A 19,107-nucleotide genomic window follows, 5' to 3' on the forward strand; every position below is an offset into this window, starting at 1 on the left:
AAAGCAGAATTCTTTGTTAGCTTTCCTATAAATGTATAGGGGGAGGTTTCCAACAAAAGATATGCATTCCTTCTTTGATTTTGTTTGTATTTCTGTGGATGGTCACATGGCCACAGAAGATAATAATGTAAGGACAGAGGACATAATATACTGTTCTGGCTAATTCAGATTGTTATTTCTGCTCACAGTTGGCCTATTTCTGCTCACAGTTGGTCTTTTGATTAGCATTATGCATATGAAGTAGAATGTAAACAGAATATTATATAAGATGAAATATAGCACAATACCATGTAATTCAGAAGAATAGTTTAACCTTCTACATTATTCTATTAACCTAATAAAGTTAAAATATATGTAAAACATATATAATCACTTGCAATTTGTAAAAAAATTAAAACATTTCTCTCATTTTCTTTGCAAGTATATTCATATAACTTTTCAGAATGCACAGGAACTCTTACAGAATATCAGGCAATTTTGAATTTTGAAGTATTATTATGCATATTAGTTAGTAAAGTGTACACTTCATCAGTGAGGAAAGTTATTGGCATATGAGGTAAGATCATTTAAAGGAATCATAGAATCACAAGGTTGGAAACAACCTCCAAGATCATCTAGTCCAACCGTCCTCCCATTACCATTGCTATCATAAGTCACTAAACCCTATCTCAGCTCCTCATCCAGACGTCTCTTAAACACTGTCAGGGATGGCGACTCCTCCACCTCCCTGGGCAGGCCATTCCAATGGCTGACCACTCTCTGAGAGAAAAAAAGTTTTTCCTTATGTCTAAATAGTTAATTTTTAATTTAATCAAAATAAAAAATTAGCTTTAGCATTTACTCTAATTCTTCTGCTTTCTGGAGGAAAACATAGGGAAATAATAATTGAATTGAACTTGGTAAAAGATTGAAAAAAACAAAAACAAAAACAAAGAACAAAGACTAAAACAGTCAAGTTCTTCCCAAGCAGATTCATTTTCTTACATAAGGCTACACTAGTATAACATCTTTGCAGTGTGTCTTCTGCTTGAGAAACTGGTTTGCTTTCTTTTCCTCTTATAAAATGGCCTGTTGCAGAACTTATCAAAATACTTCATTTTCAAAACAAAGTGGTTCAAGACATAATCAATCAAAGAAAATACATGTTCCAAAACATTATCCATGTATGTTGCTAGGTTTACAGAATCCAGAGATCATTCTGTGCATAATTATAGGTTAGGATTTACCAGAAACAAGGATAATAATTATTATGTATGTAGATTATATAATTTATGAAATACTTTCTGATATTTTGGGTTCATACATGCAGATTAACATTTAAGAAACAGCAAATGTAAGAAATAATATAGAAAAAAAAAAATAATGATTAACATGTAATTATTGCATTGAAAACCCTTACTTGACTCAACCCCTCAAAAGTGCTACTTATATTAATGTTTTAAAACAGTTTTAAAAAAGAATTATTCATGTTCAACTTTTCAAGGGAACAGAACATTGCAAAAGGGAACAGGACTGCAAAAAATTTTATCAGACCAGTCAATTAATGTCAGCAAGGACATTTAATTCTTCAAGAACGTTAACCTGTATTTTTATTATCACTGTAAAATCCTAAAGTGAAATGGATTCTGTAAACTAGTAGGTTCTTTCTTTCACGCTATTAACTATTTCATCCAGAGAATAAATATGCTACCTTTCAAGTAAAAGTGAGACATGGCTGTTACAAATAAAGTACATTTATTAATCATGAAAACTTCTTTAACATTTTCAAGTCATTATCTCACATACCATGAACTACTTATCTACACACTGGAACTTCAGTGCTTATAGTCTAAATCTCAAATCATCACTATGAATATAGAATATTACCAAACTGTAAGAACCTAGATAATGCACTTCTCTTTCTTGCCCTTTAGTTCTTTATGTATCAGCTGAAGTGTAGTTTATCCACTGACTTAGTGGGAGTCAAGTAACTGAATCACTGAAATTCTGAGCTCTTCTTCAAACTCAGCCCCTTATTTCCTGTGTGATTTCAGACATATCCCTTAATCTTTCTTGACTCCATTTTCCCTTTAAAAGTATCAGCTGTAAACCATTCCCTTATTTTCTTTCTTTCACCGAGATGACTGCTGTTCTAGTATCTTTACATATCTGATACTGAAATACAGACTTGCATAGAATGTTACACTGCAGACTGAAGGTACGTTTGCGCAGAAATACCTGAGCTAGCATGAACAGAGAGATCAGGCTTAGAAAACATCTAATTAAGATTGCATGGAAATAAATCTCCGGAGAAGAGCATGTGAGTCAAATCTGCTACAGTTTCAACAGATACTCCAGCTAAATGGAACAAAGGATGAAACTGATTAGGCCACTATACGTGTAAATAAATAATAAGAATACAGAAATTTGAAAAAGTGAAGTATAGTCAAATATTTCTAAGAAGGCTGCAAGAAACATGAGAAAGATTTGGCAAAACTATATAGATGAGCATGAAACAGAAGAATGAAAATTTCTGTTTAGACATAATATATGCAATTTATAATAGAAATTAATAATAAAAGCCTGTATTGTGAATATTCACAAATGGTGAATATTCATCTCCATCTACCCCTACATTAGAACAAAAAGCAGAAGCTAAAGGAAAGAAAAAATATACATGCATGTGATAGTCAAAAACTGAAAAGCCTAGGAATATATATTTCAGATAAAAGTTATATATTATGAAAACATAAATATTCACAGTATTTTAAAAGAAAAATGAAATATTTCCATCTAATTTCTTATAATGATAAAAAGGAACAGTTCCTAAAACTGCTTAATATGAGAAAGAAGTACAAAAAGCAAAATAAAAAAACAATTTTGATAGCCATCAGAGGAACTCCCTATTGAAAAATATTATTCAGGCCATGAAGAGGGGTTATGGCTTGTAATAATTTAGATTCTTTTTTATTGTTATCTTTCAGAAAGTCACATTTTAAAGCACATGCTAACTATTAACTGTTAGAATCATGGGTAAGTATCTGCCATAGATCTCTCATAGGGTTTTTGTTAGTGTGTTGGAGTTTTTTTCTTCCTTTGAGATATGGGACATTAGGCACTGTCATAAAAAGAACACTATGACTAAAAGACAAAGAAATTCATTTACCATGGTAATGTATTTTCTCTTGAAATACAAATATGATTGTAATAAGAATGTCCTTGAGAAAATTATTGTTAAATTCACATTAGGATAGTGCCATCCTAAAAGCATAATAAGAGTAAAAGGCTACACATATGAGCAGAATTCTTTGTAAGGAAATCTCCAAGGGCAGGGGATAAATTAACTCAGAAGTTACTTATAGTTCTGCAGATTTTACTAATTAACAAGATCTTTACATTCTGAATTTTCACAGTCAATCTGCTAACATTTTTTTTTCTTCTGTTCCTTTTTTTTTTTTTTTTTCCTCCTGCATCTGACACCATAGCTAATCATCAGAACAAAACTTAAATATACATCTGACAGTCATATAGGCTGGTAGGCAATATACAGAGTATTCTCAAAAAACGTAACCCCTCTGCCAGCTGTTTCTTTACAGCATTTTATCCTGCCTGAGAAAGTAAAAAGAAGCATCTTAACAGCAAATAGAAAATTGAATTTCATATTTACTTTCGTAGTGAACTTAACCTTCTTACATTTGTCTTAACTGTAAAAACTATGGTCTTTTTAGTTATCTTATCTTGTACAAAAATGTATCAAACATATCTGGGGGGTTATCATACTGTGCTGAAAATTATCTTTTCAAATTTCAAAATGAAATGCAAAACAACTAGTTATAATAATATTGTTTATCATACCAACTGAAATTAAATGATAAATATCTGAAGTAATAATAATTAAAAATTAAGATAGCTTTGAAAGTGCCTTTTCCATGGATAATCTGAAGGAAAATCCAGTATAAATTCTGATTAAAACTTAATCAAGCTAAACAGTGTATCTTACCTAGATTTCAATTAAATGTGATGAATAAGCACTAGATAGATTTCAATTCCAATTCTATTTCTGTCAGAATTATCCATTAATGTTGAAGATTATATTATCAGAATTTAACCAATACAATTGTGCTTCAAATAGTTAAAATACAAGTGGACTTAAAAATCCAGTCACAGAAAACTCACTCCAATGTCAGATACTGCATATATGAAGTAACAAAAATACATTCATTCTATCCTGTTCCGTCATTATTTATGGATTAATGGTAACAAATTTCTAGTGGCAGATTAAATGCCATTGTGGAAATCCAGTTTTTAAAATGTGACAGAAAAATCCAGAAGTCCATAGAGCATAATCTGTCAACAACCTTTCAAAGGTCTCAGTTCAAGTAGAAGGAATCCTTGACTATTATATGCAAGTCCTGCCATACAGTTTTCATCATGATACTTTTGTTTTCAATTGCTTATTCATTTAATATTATATATGTCTACATATTTTTATCTATATTATTTTTAAAACTGAATCAAATTCATCTTAGCAAAATGATGATCATCTTTCAAAAAATTAAAGTATTATTTTAAATACTTCAACTATTAGAATGCAATGTCAGTTTCAACATCAACAAAAAAACTTAAATAAACTGATTTGTTTTAGTTTTACACATCTCTCAAGCAATTCCATTTTCAATTACAATTCAGTGTGGTTATTTTCATTGGCTACAGAGTACGTTAAAAATTATGTTCAATTATGGCTATCCAGTTTTTGGTTCAGACGCACTCCATGCTTTCTAAACTCTGAATTTAATGTCCACCAATGAACTACACTGCTTTATGTCCACCGGAATGAGAAAATTATTTAGTTATTAACGCAAAACCTAACTACAAAACAAACAATAAGATAATAATCCTAATTTAGATGTAACAGCTATTAGTCTTTTTTCTGATATTTTTTCTAGTAATAATCACTTTCTTCCTCATCACTCAATTATAAAAAGGAAATATAAAGATATATATTCATACAAACAACCAAATAGAATATGTACACACACACTTATATATAACCTAACATATCTTATGTTTCACTGGATAATACCATCTTACTTTTTTATTATTTACTCATTTCTTGGGGGAATTCATATTATAAGCAAATATAGAGTGTTGTAGACATTATTCAGTCATTTTTACTAGACTTGGTAATATCTTACCACATAGAGCAAAATACTTTTATTGGGTCAATATGTCTATCTCAGGAAAGAGAAAAAGCAAATAACAATTAACCAGTGCTCTAGCCTCTGAAAAACTGAAATGTGTTTAGCCAAACTCATTCATCCAACTTATACCAGTGAATACATCACCCCTATTCCATATATCCAACAATTCCAACTAGATTAGCAAACCCATTATTTCATTGGCTAGCAAAAAATCTGTATATTTTGACATACAATAATTTATTTTATTGCTTATGGGCAAATTGAAACACAGTGAATTCCATGCCTGACTTCAACAAATTTTAGATTACAGCCAATAAGTTAAATGCAGAAAAGGAATTAGTGTTTATATATTTCAAATTCAAAAGATTTTTTTCAAGTCTAGATTTTTTTAGATAAAAAGAAAAACAGAAGTTGTGAATTAAATTACACTTATTTTGTAATTGATGAAAATTTAATAGAGTGTATATAAGGTTTCAACATTTTCCCCTTCTACAAAAATAGATGCTGAATTTAAATTAGATGTTCTAAAAATATTGTACAAAATAAAGTGTGAAGAAAAGGGAAGGAATATCTTTCTTAACTAAATACTAAGAATGGACTTGACACTCAGTGTTGTTTTGGAAACAAGCTATACAATATTTTGGGGGAAAGACAATTCTCTTGAGTGGAGATTTAAAATCCTACTATCTTTTTACTGATGCTGTACAAATTACATTCTGGGAAATTTCCTAAGTAGTTTTTGAACAACAGTAAAAACAAACAAACAAACAAACAAAAAAAGAATAGGAAAAGAGGATATATAGTTCTTTTATCTAAAATGGAAAATAAGGAATTTAATTCAATTACCATTTCCCCAGATCTCTATGGGTACTTTTTAAATGATTTTAACTGCTTCTGCAGAATAGTTTTTAAATTGTGTAAAGAGAAGAAAATTCTGGGTTTATTAGTAGTGTTATGTCCCATTATTTTGTATATCTGTATTTTAACAATCTTTAAAATAATTACAATTTTAACTATTTAATATATTTATTTATTTATTGGACTGACCTTTCAAAAGTCTACTTAGAATCATTTGCTAGTGAGATTATGTGTGTGAATGTTGTGTTTGCCCCTACCATTTTCCATATGCTCTGCCTCACCAACACTGCCATCCGGCGTAGTCCTTTCGTAGTTGTCCTCTGGGAGTGGAAGGGCACCCAGTCTTGGCCCTGATGAACTCTTACTGCTTGGTGTTTCTGACTCCTCCAGACCGCTGTCATAGCAACTCTGCAATGACCCTTGATGTGGGTCCTGAGGCTGACTCACAACAGAAAACGTCACTCTACGAAATGGCTGCAAGAGAAAAGATTCTGAATGTCACTGAAATGTTCAGTCTATGAACAACTGATTCTCAAAACATGACTTAAGCAAACTAATATTTAAACATTTACTTATTAAGCAATTTTGTCTAAATTAAATCAAACAGTAAGTACAGTCCTTAAAAGGCCATTGGACAGAACGCCTGGGGAGTTTCAGTGTTATAGACAGTCCAAGAACCGTCATGCAGTTTTGAACAGCCTCCTTTCAAACATCTGCATGAGCTAAGCAAACTATGTTATAATTGTTTATAAATTATATTCAGATTCTCTTTTACTCAGTAGTAACAATTGGAATGGAGCTCATAACAGACTGCATAAAGGTACTCGACAGTGTGTGAATGCGTACACATAAGAGAGTGTGGAGATGTGTATAAATGCTCGCATACATATAAACAATATTGTTTTTAGCAACATAGCAGCACACTCATAAGCATTTTTCAAATTCACTTATTTGAGTTTGAGATGCTAGTTGAAATCAGAAAGTAAAAACAAAAACAAAAAAAAAAAAAGAGGGGAAGGGGGGGAAGACAGGAGGAGTTTGGTTTCATAGCTTCTAAAAAACATGCCTGGAGATAGAGGGTGTTGCCAGATGAAGACTTTAAAGTTTTGCAAACATAGCTGACATGGCCTGTTTCCACTGGGACTGTGCAAATGTAGATCATTATAGATTTGTATTCATTTAAAATGACAGATACAAATGTTGTTCAAGAAGTCAAATTGCTGAACTCAAAAATCAGTGAATATTCTAGAAAGTGGGAGAGTAGATCATTCACTTTTCTGAGGACAGTGAAGGCAGGTAGGATTTTCATTAAGAAACCTTTTGGTTTCTTAAACTGTAGGATTCTCCTACAATTTAAACTGCACTTGCACTACAGCAGTAATAATGCATTTGAAATAATTTAACAATATGTTTAAAATAATTTACTGACTAGAAAGACCAGAAAATCACAGAAAAGCATCTGATATTCTAATGTAGGACCTAATTTTACTGTGTAGATCTGTATGTCCAAACACATATATGTATTTGTATTTTATATATATATATGTAAAATGTGTGCATGCTGGTATATATATATTATAGAATGAATGTTCTAAAATAAACATTGACAGATCTGTTTTACAGAACACTATATAGAGTTTCTTATGTATAGGAAGTGAAGTCTGAGAGAACTTCCCATCATATTCAGATGTGTTTCCAGATGTCTGTTACAATGACACAGCCATGAATCATCCCTACTGGCACTTCTGGTCACTATAGGGTGGAAACGTATGCAGGCCAGAAGACAGGAAACACTAATTACAGACACTTATGCTAGTCCTATAGAACGGAAGATCATGTTAGATTTACAAGTAGAGGACTGGAGTTTCACTTGGAAGTAATATTTGTTACTTTTTTTTTTTTTTTAAATATAATGTAATATTTAATGCTGAAGATAAAAAGTTAGGATCAAAAAAAAAAAAACAAAAAACCAAAAAAAAAAAAAAAAGACTAAGCCTTCCTGACACAAGTAGATCAGAAGCTTATACATATGAGTGCTACTATTCTTCTGGTGAGTCTCTGACCTTTTAACGATCCCTATTCTTCAAATGGAAAGTGCTTTCACAGCAGTTTTATTTAATGCTTCGTGCTATATCAAATGCAAGGACAATAGCGAAGCAAAGTAAAACAGAAGAATGGAGAGAACAAATAATGCACATTAAAAGAACACATTAAAAATAGTTCCGACTTGTTGCTCCTTTCACTGACCTAAGAGGAAATAGTATAAACCATAGAGGACAACTACAACTGCTATGTTAAGATCCTAGATGTAAAACATATAATTTGAATATTTTCCCCCATAGTTTCTCAGTAAGATCTTTCTCTTCCACAAGTATTCAGAAGGGTGCATTTGCTGAGCTAAAACCTTTAACAATGGTTTTAAATCATGAAGAAAGTATAAAGCCATTTTGTAATAGTCTGTCCCACAAGATAACTGTCATTTGCATTGCGCTTTCATATTTTAATGGGTTGTGTGTTGTATAATTGACCATTTATACACACTAAATTACCTCAGAGAAATAACTAAATGAATACACTGTGTCATCATGGTTTTAGAGGTGAGCAACTGACTTTCTTTTATCATTTTTGTTGTTGTTTTAATTATGAAAGCAGTCATTTCTTTTCTTGTACTTCGCAAAAGTGGACTTCTAAGTACATGAAAAGATGCTGGACAATGACAGTATTTCATATCTATTGAGAGGCTCTGTTGTTTTTTTCCAATATGACTATTTTCGCATCAGCCCACTAATTTTGACAACGTTGTAGTTCTGTGACTGCATGCAGAGCTAAAGTCCCTCCTGCTTGTTTCCCAGTCCACATCAAATTATGCACATATGGCATGCTTGAGGCAGCCCTGCTTTCATCTTGTTTTATTATTATGGAAGTGTCTCTCCCAACTACAGCCCTGCACTCGTTGCTGTCCATATCTGCCCATCACTTTTTTACTTGACTGTGAGTTTTACTTTCCTTCCACAGCCATTCCTAGTTTAAGGATCTGAAAGTAAAAGTCCTTTGCAACAAGACCAGTTGTTGACCCAAGTGATCTATGTTAGGATTCAAGAGACACCATTTAATCCCACATGCTCTTTCTCTTCTGGCTAGCAATGATACAGTCAATATGTCCTCAGAAACCGCCACTAACGCTTAGATGCATGAGAAGGATAATAGTGTGAGGGATGAATAAGCCTCAGGAGGTTCTTCAAAACATCCTGCATCTGAGCACCTGGCAAACTGCATACATGCCTACATATCAGGTCAGATCAGCAAATGGGACTCCTCACAAGAGGGCTTCTCTCTCTAATGCTTCATCAGGCAAATTTTTCACCCCATTTACCCCCCAAAAGCAAATGAAGAGTTATCTGCCTCGTGTTACAAGAAGTCACAAATCTACAGTCTTCCCCTTCTTAGCAGTCTCTCAAGTGAGCACACTGGCTCTTATACCTTCTGTGAAGTCAGGGATTCAGGCTCTATGGGTGATATATACCTATAGGTATACATACTATATTTGTATTAATATAATAGTATTTATTTGTAATAAATACATACTCTTGGTTGAAGAAATCCGCTTTCAGTTAAAATGGCTGGGTGTATGGGGCTGCTGAATCACGGCCTGAACCTCTGATTAATCACCTGAGGTGAGCAATGAGTCAGCCACGGGAGCACAGGTGAAGGCAATTTACCTGTGCTGCAGGAAGGGGTGGAGCCTGGCTCCACCTCTCCTAGACCCATTTAAGAGCTGACTGCCAGTAGAGAAAGATTTCTTCTGGAGATCTACTCCACTGTAGTTTCCATCAGAAGTCCAGGTTATGGGTGTGTGTACCTATCATTTCTGTTTCCTGCTTTGGTGTAATAACATCATGGCTAAGCTCTCTATTATACCTTAACATCTGTATATTTGTTAATTGTATACTGCTATACCATAGTATTGGTAAATTCATTAATTGTACAACTGGGGACGTAAGGAATATCCAAATACTTGTTCTTGACAGAGAATTGCATTTTTATTTTAAACAAGTTCTAGTATAAAACGCAACTCTTATCTTTGAAAAGAAATGGTAAAATATAATGTGGAATTATTCATACAAGCAAAAGTAATTTGTATGTTCTCCCCCATATTGTCTACTATAACATATGAGTAAGCATACGTAATATGTACTAGTGAGTACATACATAAGATACACATTACAGAAAATTTTGAAACAAATTTAGCATGATATAAACACATTAAAGATCATCTATTTCTAAACAGTTTTTTGAAGTTCCATTTTAAGAAGATTTCTATTACTGAAAATTCATGATAGCTTTTATATACATACACATATAAAAGCTATCATGAATTTTCAGTGTGTGTGTGTATATATATAAAAGAATCCTAAATTTCCACTTGACTAGAGTTCTAGAAATGATATTATCACTTGATAAATAACCCTAACGGTTATTTTGTTTGGTCCATGGGCTGCAAACTCTGACCAAAACTTCATATAATGAAACTCTGAACACTGTAGCTACATATCAATTACTACTTAGCTCTAAACCAATGATACAAACTTTGTGAACTTACAATTTGGATATACTTAATCCTTATCCTGTAGGTTACTTATGAATATCATACTGTAACTCAGATAAGAAATTCTCTGCTAGAGATACTGTGAAGAGATTAGAAAACTTGCGCATTAAGGAGGCAGATCTCATAATTTCCCATAGTTTTGTTTGTCTGTTACCAAACCTCTGTGAGAAAACATTGAAGGATCTATTTGGAAGGCCCTATAGATCTATCTATATATAGCCATATGGTAATCTGATAACTATCAGACTCTCAGTAAACTAGAGGAAACAGTTTAGCAATCACTCTTTAAAAGATGCTAAGGGCTTTTTAGTACAGATTACAAGTGAAGTAATAAAAGCAATGCACCGTAACACAGAGCTAAACTCAATGGAACCCATTCTTAAAATAGGAAGATCCTGCCCTTTATTCAGGTTACTCCTAGGAAAACACACCTTCAGCTCTATCTATAGATAACTAGAGAGTGACACTTAGAGATCCTGGAGACTTTTAAGAATTCAAAGATGGGATGCAAAGACTATCTTCACATTTACTACACATCTAAATGGAGGAGGTAAAAAACCTCCTTGTCCAAATAAAACCACTTGCCTGGGGTCATCATGTAGCCAAGGCACGCTGAGCCACAAACATTCTGGATCATCCACAATTATTACAAGAAATAGAGATTCAACTTGAAATAGGAATTAAAAGAAATTTTCAGAGAGTTAAGCATTTATGTTCTCTTTCATACTTGATGAATGATACACATATCAATTGTATTCTATTTCTACTGCCAGTACAAATATTACAGTTCTAATCTCTATATCATTTAGATCTCAGTCCATAAAACTTTAAAGAAAACTGTATACTAATGAGATGAACTAAAGAGATGAAAGGTGGATATCAGGACTAATATTTCAAACAGATATTCATCATAATTGCAAAAATATAAACCCACATTTTAACCAGGAGTAACAAATAATGTTCTTAATTTTGTGTTTCCATTGATAACATTATGTCAGTAACATTCCACAGAAAAACTGCCACAGGAAATTTCCAAGTGCTGACAAAATAAGGCACATGCCCATGCAAAGAGAGGAGAGGGTTATGTGCGTTATGTTTAGCTTTATCTATTTTCAGTGCACAACATTAACATAGGTCCATCTGCCAGCACTGTGAATCAATGTGGTAGAATTACCTTTACCCAAATAAGCCTGCCTTTCCCAGTGAAACAGCAATCCTTAGCCTTTACTAGTTCCACAGCAATCTTTACTAAGGATAGTCCTTAGTGCTGGATTCACAGCAAACATTGTATAGTAGGAATACAAGACATCTGCTAATTTTACCGCTCTGAAAGTTTAGAATTATTTCTAATTACATCTTGTCATGGAGATGATCAGATCTCAGAGGAAAGATGAACCCTTGCATTACATCCTGAAGGTGAATCACCATTACTACTTTGATTCAGCTGTTCTTCATGAACCAGATATTTTCTTCTCCCCTTGCCAGCAGTAAGGAATAAGGCCAAGTGAGGTTCAATAAGGCCAAATGCAGGGTGCTGCACTTGAGTTGGGGCAATCCCAGGTACTTATACAGTCTGGGGGAAGATCTCCTTGAGAGCAGCTACTGCAGAAAAGGTGGTTCTGGTGGACAAAAGCTGGACATGAGCCAGCAGTGTGTGCTTGCAGCCCAAAAGGCCACCGGTGTACTGGGCTGCATTAAAAAAGGGGTGGCCAGTAGGGAGAAGGAGGTGATTGTCTCCCTCTACTCAGCTCTTGTGAGGCCCCATCTGCAGTACTGCATCCAGGCCTGGAGCCCCCAGTAAAAGAAAGATGCAGAGCTCTTGGAACAAGTCCAGAGAAGGGCCACTAAGATGATCAGAGGGCTGGAGCACCTTTTCTATGAAGAAAGGATGAGGGAACTGGGGTTGTTTAGCTTGAAGAAGAGAAGGATCCAGGGAGACCTCACTGAGGCTTTCCACTACTTGAAGGGAGTGTATAAACAGGAGGGGTAATGGCTGTTTATAAGAGTGGATAGTGATAGCACAAGGGGAAATGGTTTTAAACTGAGACGGGGGAGGTTTAGGTTAGATGTTAGGAGGAAGTTCTTTACACAGAGGGTGGTGACACAATGGAAAAGGTTGCCCAAGGAGGTTGTGGATGCCCCATCCCTAGAGGCATTCAAGGCCAGGCTGGATGTGGCTCTGGACAGCCTGGTCTGCTGGTTGGTGACCCTGCACATAGCAGGGAGGTTGAAACTAGATGATCATTGTGGTCCTTTTCAACCCAGGCCATGCTATGATTCTATGATTCGGTACAAAAATCACTGCAGTTACGCCATATTAACTTTTTTTTTTTTTTTTTCCTGAGATACAGTGCTTATCATAGTCTGCATTGACTAACTCTATGTTAGTAAGTAAAATGACATTACACTTTGAATTCATGAAGAACCCTAATTTCACAAACAGGCATCAGGGACAGACCATGGGTAGACTAGATGAAAAGCAATATATCCATACAGTCAAATGAGGCTTAGATGTGACACTTTAATCCTGGTTCATTCCGATTATAATGACAGAAGTGTTCCTTTTATGATAAACTGAGAGCAAGTGTTTCCACCATCAATCCTTCCTCAGCCAGCTCTCTCACAATTGATTCTGGACACAAAGTAGACACACCGAAGTGTAACAAGGTGCAACAAGTATAACAAGTGTAGGCAATTTTCTGTCTTCATTGTGAATCACTTAAATAAAAATTGCAAGTTTCTATCAGGCCTCCCTGCTTTTGCCACACCTTCACCTCAACAGCTGCAGGGTTTTGAAAACTTTTTAAACAACTATAAAATACAATCCAGGAATAAACTTAAGTTGAGAAGCATAAAAAATTAGTGCAAGCTGAATACTCAGCTAAATCAAGCTTTCTTATTTTGAATAGTTCTACTAGTTCACTCAGCATTAGCTTGGGCATTAACCAAACCCCTGCAAGATCAGCAGTTAAAGCTCTTGTTTTTCTTTTCACTCAAATTAGGTGACTTCTGTCTTTGAAGCACACATGATATCTTAGGCTTTGATTTAAGTTAGCCAAGGAGCTGTCTAGCTCAGATTTTTCACAGAAGCACAGAACAGATTACACTGGAAGGCACTATTAGAGGTAATCAAGTCCAACCTCCTTGCTTAAAGCAGAATCACCTGCAACACTTTGCACTGGGCCATGTCTAGTCAGTTTTGAATTCCTATGAGAATGGAGACTCCACAGTCTCCCGGAGCACTGCCAGTGTTCTTCCACTCTCACAGTAAAGACTGTTTTTATTTTTACATTGATTTTTTTTTTTTTTTTTTTTTTGTATTTGAGTGTGTGCCAAAGAACAGAAAGCGCCAGTGATGAGTCATACCTAAAAAATGTTATAATTCCTGTTAGCTTCACAGAGTCAATCAATGTCAAGACTAACACAACAATTCTGAGGTATGTATAAGATAGATCTTAAAAAAAAAAAAAAAGGCAGAAGAGTTAAATCAACTCATCATGTAAGTTCAAAGAGGTTTTTTTAAGCCCTTGAATTTTGATAAAACAAGTCATTATCCTTTTCTTTCTATTCAATCTTAATTCTGGAAGTTTGTTGAAAGACAACAAAATATTAATGAACAATTACTATTTTACATTAATAGATCCAATCCACACAACTCTTTCTTCCCTTCAAATGACCTATTTCTACTGTTCTAACTTTCTATTGCTGTGGTTAATATAAACTTGACAGGAAATAAAATTAAGAGGCATTATTTTTCAGTGACAAGACTGAAACACCTGAGACAAGTACTACAACAGGAGAGGAGAAGAGGAGAAACACACTCACAAGAATAACCGATTTTTTTTCTTATAAACTTAGCAAAAGGTAGTAATGATTGCAATTTCAGACAGAAGTTGAATAAAATCAGAAATACTCTGATATTAAAAGCTCTCTAGCAAGCATCATCTATGCTATCAAATAAGAACTCTACAAACAAGAACACTCTGCATTATTGTCCTTTATATTGGTAACATTTTCATTAATCTGAGGAGTCTATGAGCTCCTGGTCATGAACCAGAAATGTATTTCGTTCGTTCTGTATAAAAATGAAACACAAATCTACTAATATCTATTCGCCTATGCCCAATGCAACATGTTAAAATTTTGTTCATGACGCATTTTCCATTATGGGTTTCTTTACTTTCTTTAAACATATATTTTTCCTTTTAAATTCAATGTTTTTTCTCAAATATTACCTCTCACCCCTATCCAAATTTGCCTTTATGAATCAGAAAAAAATGATTTCTCAGCACCCTAATATCCTATCTGTGTTCACTAAGTACGGTCCTCATAACTTTCACCTTTTTTACAAGTAAACAAACAAAAGGCATGCTTACTGTTTCCATGAAGATTAACAGAGAAGACATAAATAATATGAAAAGCACCCCTTTCTCAAAGATACAATACTCTTTACTGATAGAATCCTTATATCAGAATATAAGACAAAAGTTCATTTACAAAGATTAAACATTTACGTGGCTTTTAAAGAAAGCCAATATTCAAGCATTTCAGAAGAGCTCTTCTTGGTAGCTGTTAAAAGATAAGCATAAAGAACTCAAGAATAAGCGAGAATTTGCGACATAGATTCAAAATAATTTCATTACACTATTTTGCCTTCTTATGAAAATACATTTATTGTCAAGTTATCACGTAAGTAACCCACTGTTTGTGAATTGTAAGAACCAAGAAACTATGTCCCTGAATTGCTCTCTTATTTTTTTTTTATTCTATGAGAAAGTGGAAGAAGTACTCTGTCTTCTCAAGAACAATCAAAATATAAGGTAAGACAGAACAGGTTGTTCAGAGAAGTTGTGAATTCCCCCACCCTGGAGGCATTCAAGGCCCATCTGGATGGAGCTTTGAGCAACCTGATCTAGTGGGTAGTGTTCCTGCCCATAACAGGGGGCTTGGAACTAGATGATTTTAAAGGTCCCTTCCAACCCAAACACTCTATGATTCTATGATAAAATTTTTATCTTATTTCCTTCTATTTTCTCAAAAAGGGTTTGTCCTAAATCTTTCATGTAGATTAAGCACACCTTCAGTGGATCTAGATTTTTTTTTCCTGAACAATGCAAAGAGCATTACATTTCATTATTCAACTTCAGATTTTCTAATATTGTTTATCAGGCTTTTCTGAATTTTCTTTTTGTTTGACCAAAATGTACTGTTAAAATGCAAGAACAGTATACCTTAGCTAAGTGTCATTCAAGTACAATATTGTACCACTCATTACCTACATCTTCTAAATGGCTAATATATTAAATTTTCTTCACTTTCGTGACCCTATCTTTCTTTTTTTTCTTAGCAAATTTGGAAAGGCTGCTTCTCTTTTCTTGGAGGTGGTTTTTGTTTGTTTGTTCATTTGTTTGTTTGTTTTACTAAGTAAGTCAAAATGGGCATGATAGAAATAGTCCAATTAAACACTACTCACCCATATACATTTATCACTTGAGGTCCTGTACACATTTTATTTCATGTAGCTATATATGTACATGCACATATTTAGAATTACAAAACAGTATAGAATAGATTCATAGATTCATGCTCTATACAGTATTTTTGTTAACTTCTCTTTAATACTTTAGTTCATATTTGGTATAAGCTATAGAAATTCATCTTCTTGTCATCCCCAAATAATGCACTTGGCTATCTTCGGAAGAACTACCTTAAAGCAAATAAATTGGACTCTTTTTGAACAATTAAAATGAAAGATATGATACAAGAGCATACTGGGATAGCTTAAATTAACTGGAGCTCAGTTTACAGGATCAGAATAGGCCAACCCTAAGAAATCTCCACAGGGAAAAAAAAAACTATTTAAGAACATTAGCCTTAATACCCACAGATCATTCTTTTCCCATCATTCTAGGAGGACTGCTCCAAAAGTAATACCTCTTACTTTATTATGTTTGCTCATGATGCAAGAAGCAAATATTCATAGTATGGCAGTAGAGGTTGAATCTTCCCACCAATATTACATTTTGTTGCTGTGTGACAGGTGGCAGCAGAGGGGTTATCTGATTAAATGGCATCTGACATGGAAGTGTGGATGAAGCAAAGGTGTGTCATTGAAATTCTCCATGTGAAAAAAATTGCACCCATTGAAATTCATCAATACTTGCTGGATGCTGATGGAGACAAAACAGTGGATGTGAGCACAGTGAGGTAGTGGGTGGTCTCTTTCCACAGTGGCAACAGTGGATGTGGAAGAGAAGCCACATTCCAGACAGCCATGCAGTATCTTGATCAGCTCCATGTGAATTGGCAGATTATGACCAGAAAACTGTACAGAGCTGAAATCAGCTTCAGTGCACTGGAAATGATGGTGGCAATGTTTGTCAAGACCTATAGAACTATATAGAACTATAATATGAGGCTAAAGGTGGCAGTTTCCTCGATTGCATCATTACCAGTGACAAGACATGGTACAGCCACTACAAACTGAAACGAAAACAGATGTCCATGGAGTGATAACACATGAATTACCCATCAGAGAAAAAAATCAAGAGGCAGTCCTCAGCGAGTTCAACTTGAACACTGTATCACCAAACTGAGGGCTTGAACTTCCAATCAGGCCAGAGAAGATGACAGTCTTTCTCTTGCAACATGATAATGCCACAGCTGATACCAGTTTGAAGACCATGAAACACACTGCTAATCTTGTCTGGATTGTCCTACCACACACACCAAATAGTCCAGATTTAGAACCTTCTGATTTCCACCTGTTCAGAACAATGAGAAATGGACTACATGGCCAATATTTTCCTAGTAGCCACACAATTAGCAGTGAAACTTGGTCATCTCCACTGGTGCAGACTGGTAGGAAAAATGCATAGTTTATGGTAGTGACTGTTGTAGAATATTGTTTTGTAGCTGAGAATTTGCTTTATCAAACACTATTATTGCACTCTTTTCGGCTGCTGCAGTTTCCTTGAAAATAAATAGGAGGCATTACTTTTGGAGTGGTCTACATATTTGCTAATGTAGGCATAGACATTTAAAAGTTATTTTCTTGATGTTTTGTTTCACTGCACAAAGTGAGACTGCGAGGGGACCTTTGCCAGAATGTCACTGAAATTACAGGTCCAGATCGCTAAAGCATATAAAAATCTTTCAAAACATCAAGCTTTAATATCAACAAAGCACTAATGCATAAGAAGTAGTGCCTTCTGCAATGCATCTCCTTCTAAATAATGAGCTCTATTTCTTCTGCTAAGATTAGATGAAACATTTTTAATACATTGCTACTAGACCACAAAGTTCAGTATAGAACTCAGTAGATAAATTAAGAAAAAACAACTATCAATAAAGATTTGAATTATTAATGCATACATCACATCTTTTGTTCTTAAATCTCACATTTTGATTGCCTTTACCTGGTGTCATTATTAAAAAAGATTAATTTTTAATATTGAGAATGTATGTTTTTAGTGATTGTTCACAAGAGACTCAGGTCCTGTATGAATGAGGAGAGTCAAAGTATTTCACTTAAGGAAAATTCAGTAATAACTCTCAGAAGAGTAGTATCACATTCTAAATGTACATGAATACATACAGCAAGCACTTCAAGTCTTGAAAGCTCAGACATGTAAATACAGATTTTCATTTTTAGGTATTTTTATAGTAATCACCGAAACTGTATCAATGCTGACATACTTTCCAACATATGTAGTCAAAATGTTTTCCAAAATAAGGTAATAGGCTCAATTTTTATAGTATTCGCATGTCTCATGCATCATGTAGTCCTCAATTTGCTATTCATTATTACTTTACTTTTTACTGTTTACAATACATTAAGCTAGGCTGTCTAGATTATTCTCTAAACATAAATATATTAAATATAAAAGTATATTGTTTTTTGAAGAGTTGATTTAAGGACACGTTTTGTACAATGAGCAATTAAAAAGGCATAAAATCTGAGATAGCCAACATGCTTCTGTATAAGAATTGGAAGGATGGACTATAGAAATGTTTCCCTATCCAGGAAAATATTTATAAGAATGAAAATATTCCTCACTGAATATGAGGTAATTTAAATTACTTACATAACTTTTAGATCTCTAAAATTATATGAAACAAATGCTGTTCTTGAACATTTTAGCTAAACAACTTATAATAATAAATATGCCACAAGTTTAAAATTTCAACAGGCCATTGAAATGGGAAGCTGTTGCCTTACACTTGATTTAATTATTATTTTGAATGTATCTAATACAGTAAAGGTGACTTAAATAGACTACTCATAAGTATTGGAATATTTATTTGTGGATGCTTGAAACCAATTTTTACGTAATTATTACTGAATGAGAAAACAGTATAATGTAATAACAACACTTTTTTTTTTTTCAAAAGCCTTGTGATGAAGTTTTATGAAAACAAATTTTAACTCATGTTAAATAAACCGAGTATGTGTTAACTGAT

At 33.9% G+C, this 19,107-nt stretch overlaps 1 protein-coding gene across 2 annotated transcripts in view; it reads right to left on the reverse strand.

Annotated features, from left to right (window-relative positions):
* The window catches only part of PCDH7 (protocadherin 7), a 263,878-nt gene that overhangs the window by 127,335 nt on the left and 117,436 nt on the right, over positions 1 to 19,107 (reverse strand). Inside the window, exon 2 of one of the 2 annotated variants that reach the window (XM_085223343.1) lies at positions 6,320 to 6,512. In XM_085223343.1, coding sequence (XP_085079469.1) covers positions 6,320 to 6,512 — 193 coding nt within the window. Of the gene's footprint in view, positions 1 to 6,295; positions 6,513 to 19,107 lie in introns of both variants that reach the window. The other variant, XM_085223342.1, reaches the window with a different exon arrangement.

Source organism: Meleagris gallopavo, chromosome 4, assembly GCF_905368555.1.
Source record: "Meleagris gallopavo chromosome 4, MGAL_WU_HG_1.1, whole genome shotgun sequence".
In the NCBI taxonomy this organism is placed as follows: Eukaryota; Metazoa; Chordata; class Aves; order Galliformes; family Phasianidae; genus Meleagris; species Meleagris gallopavo.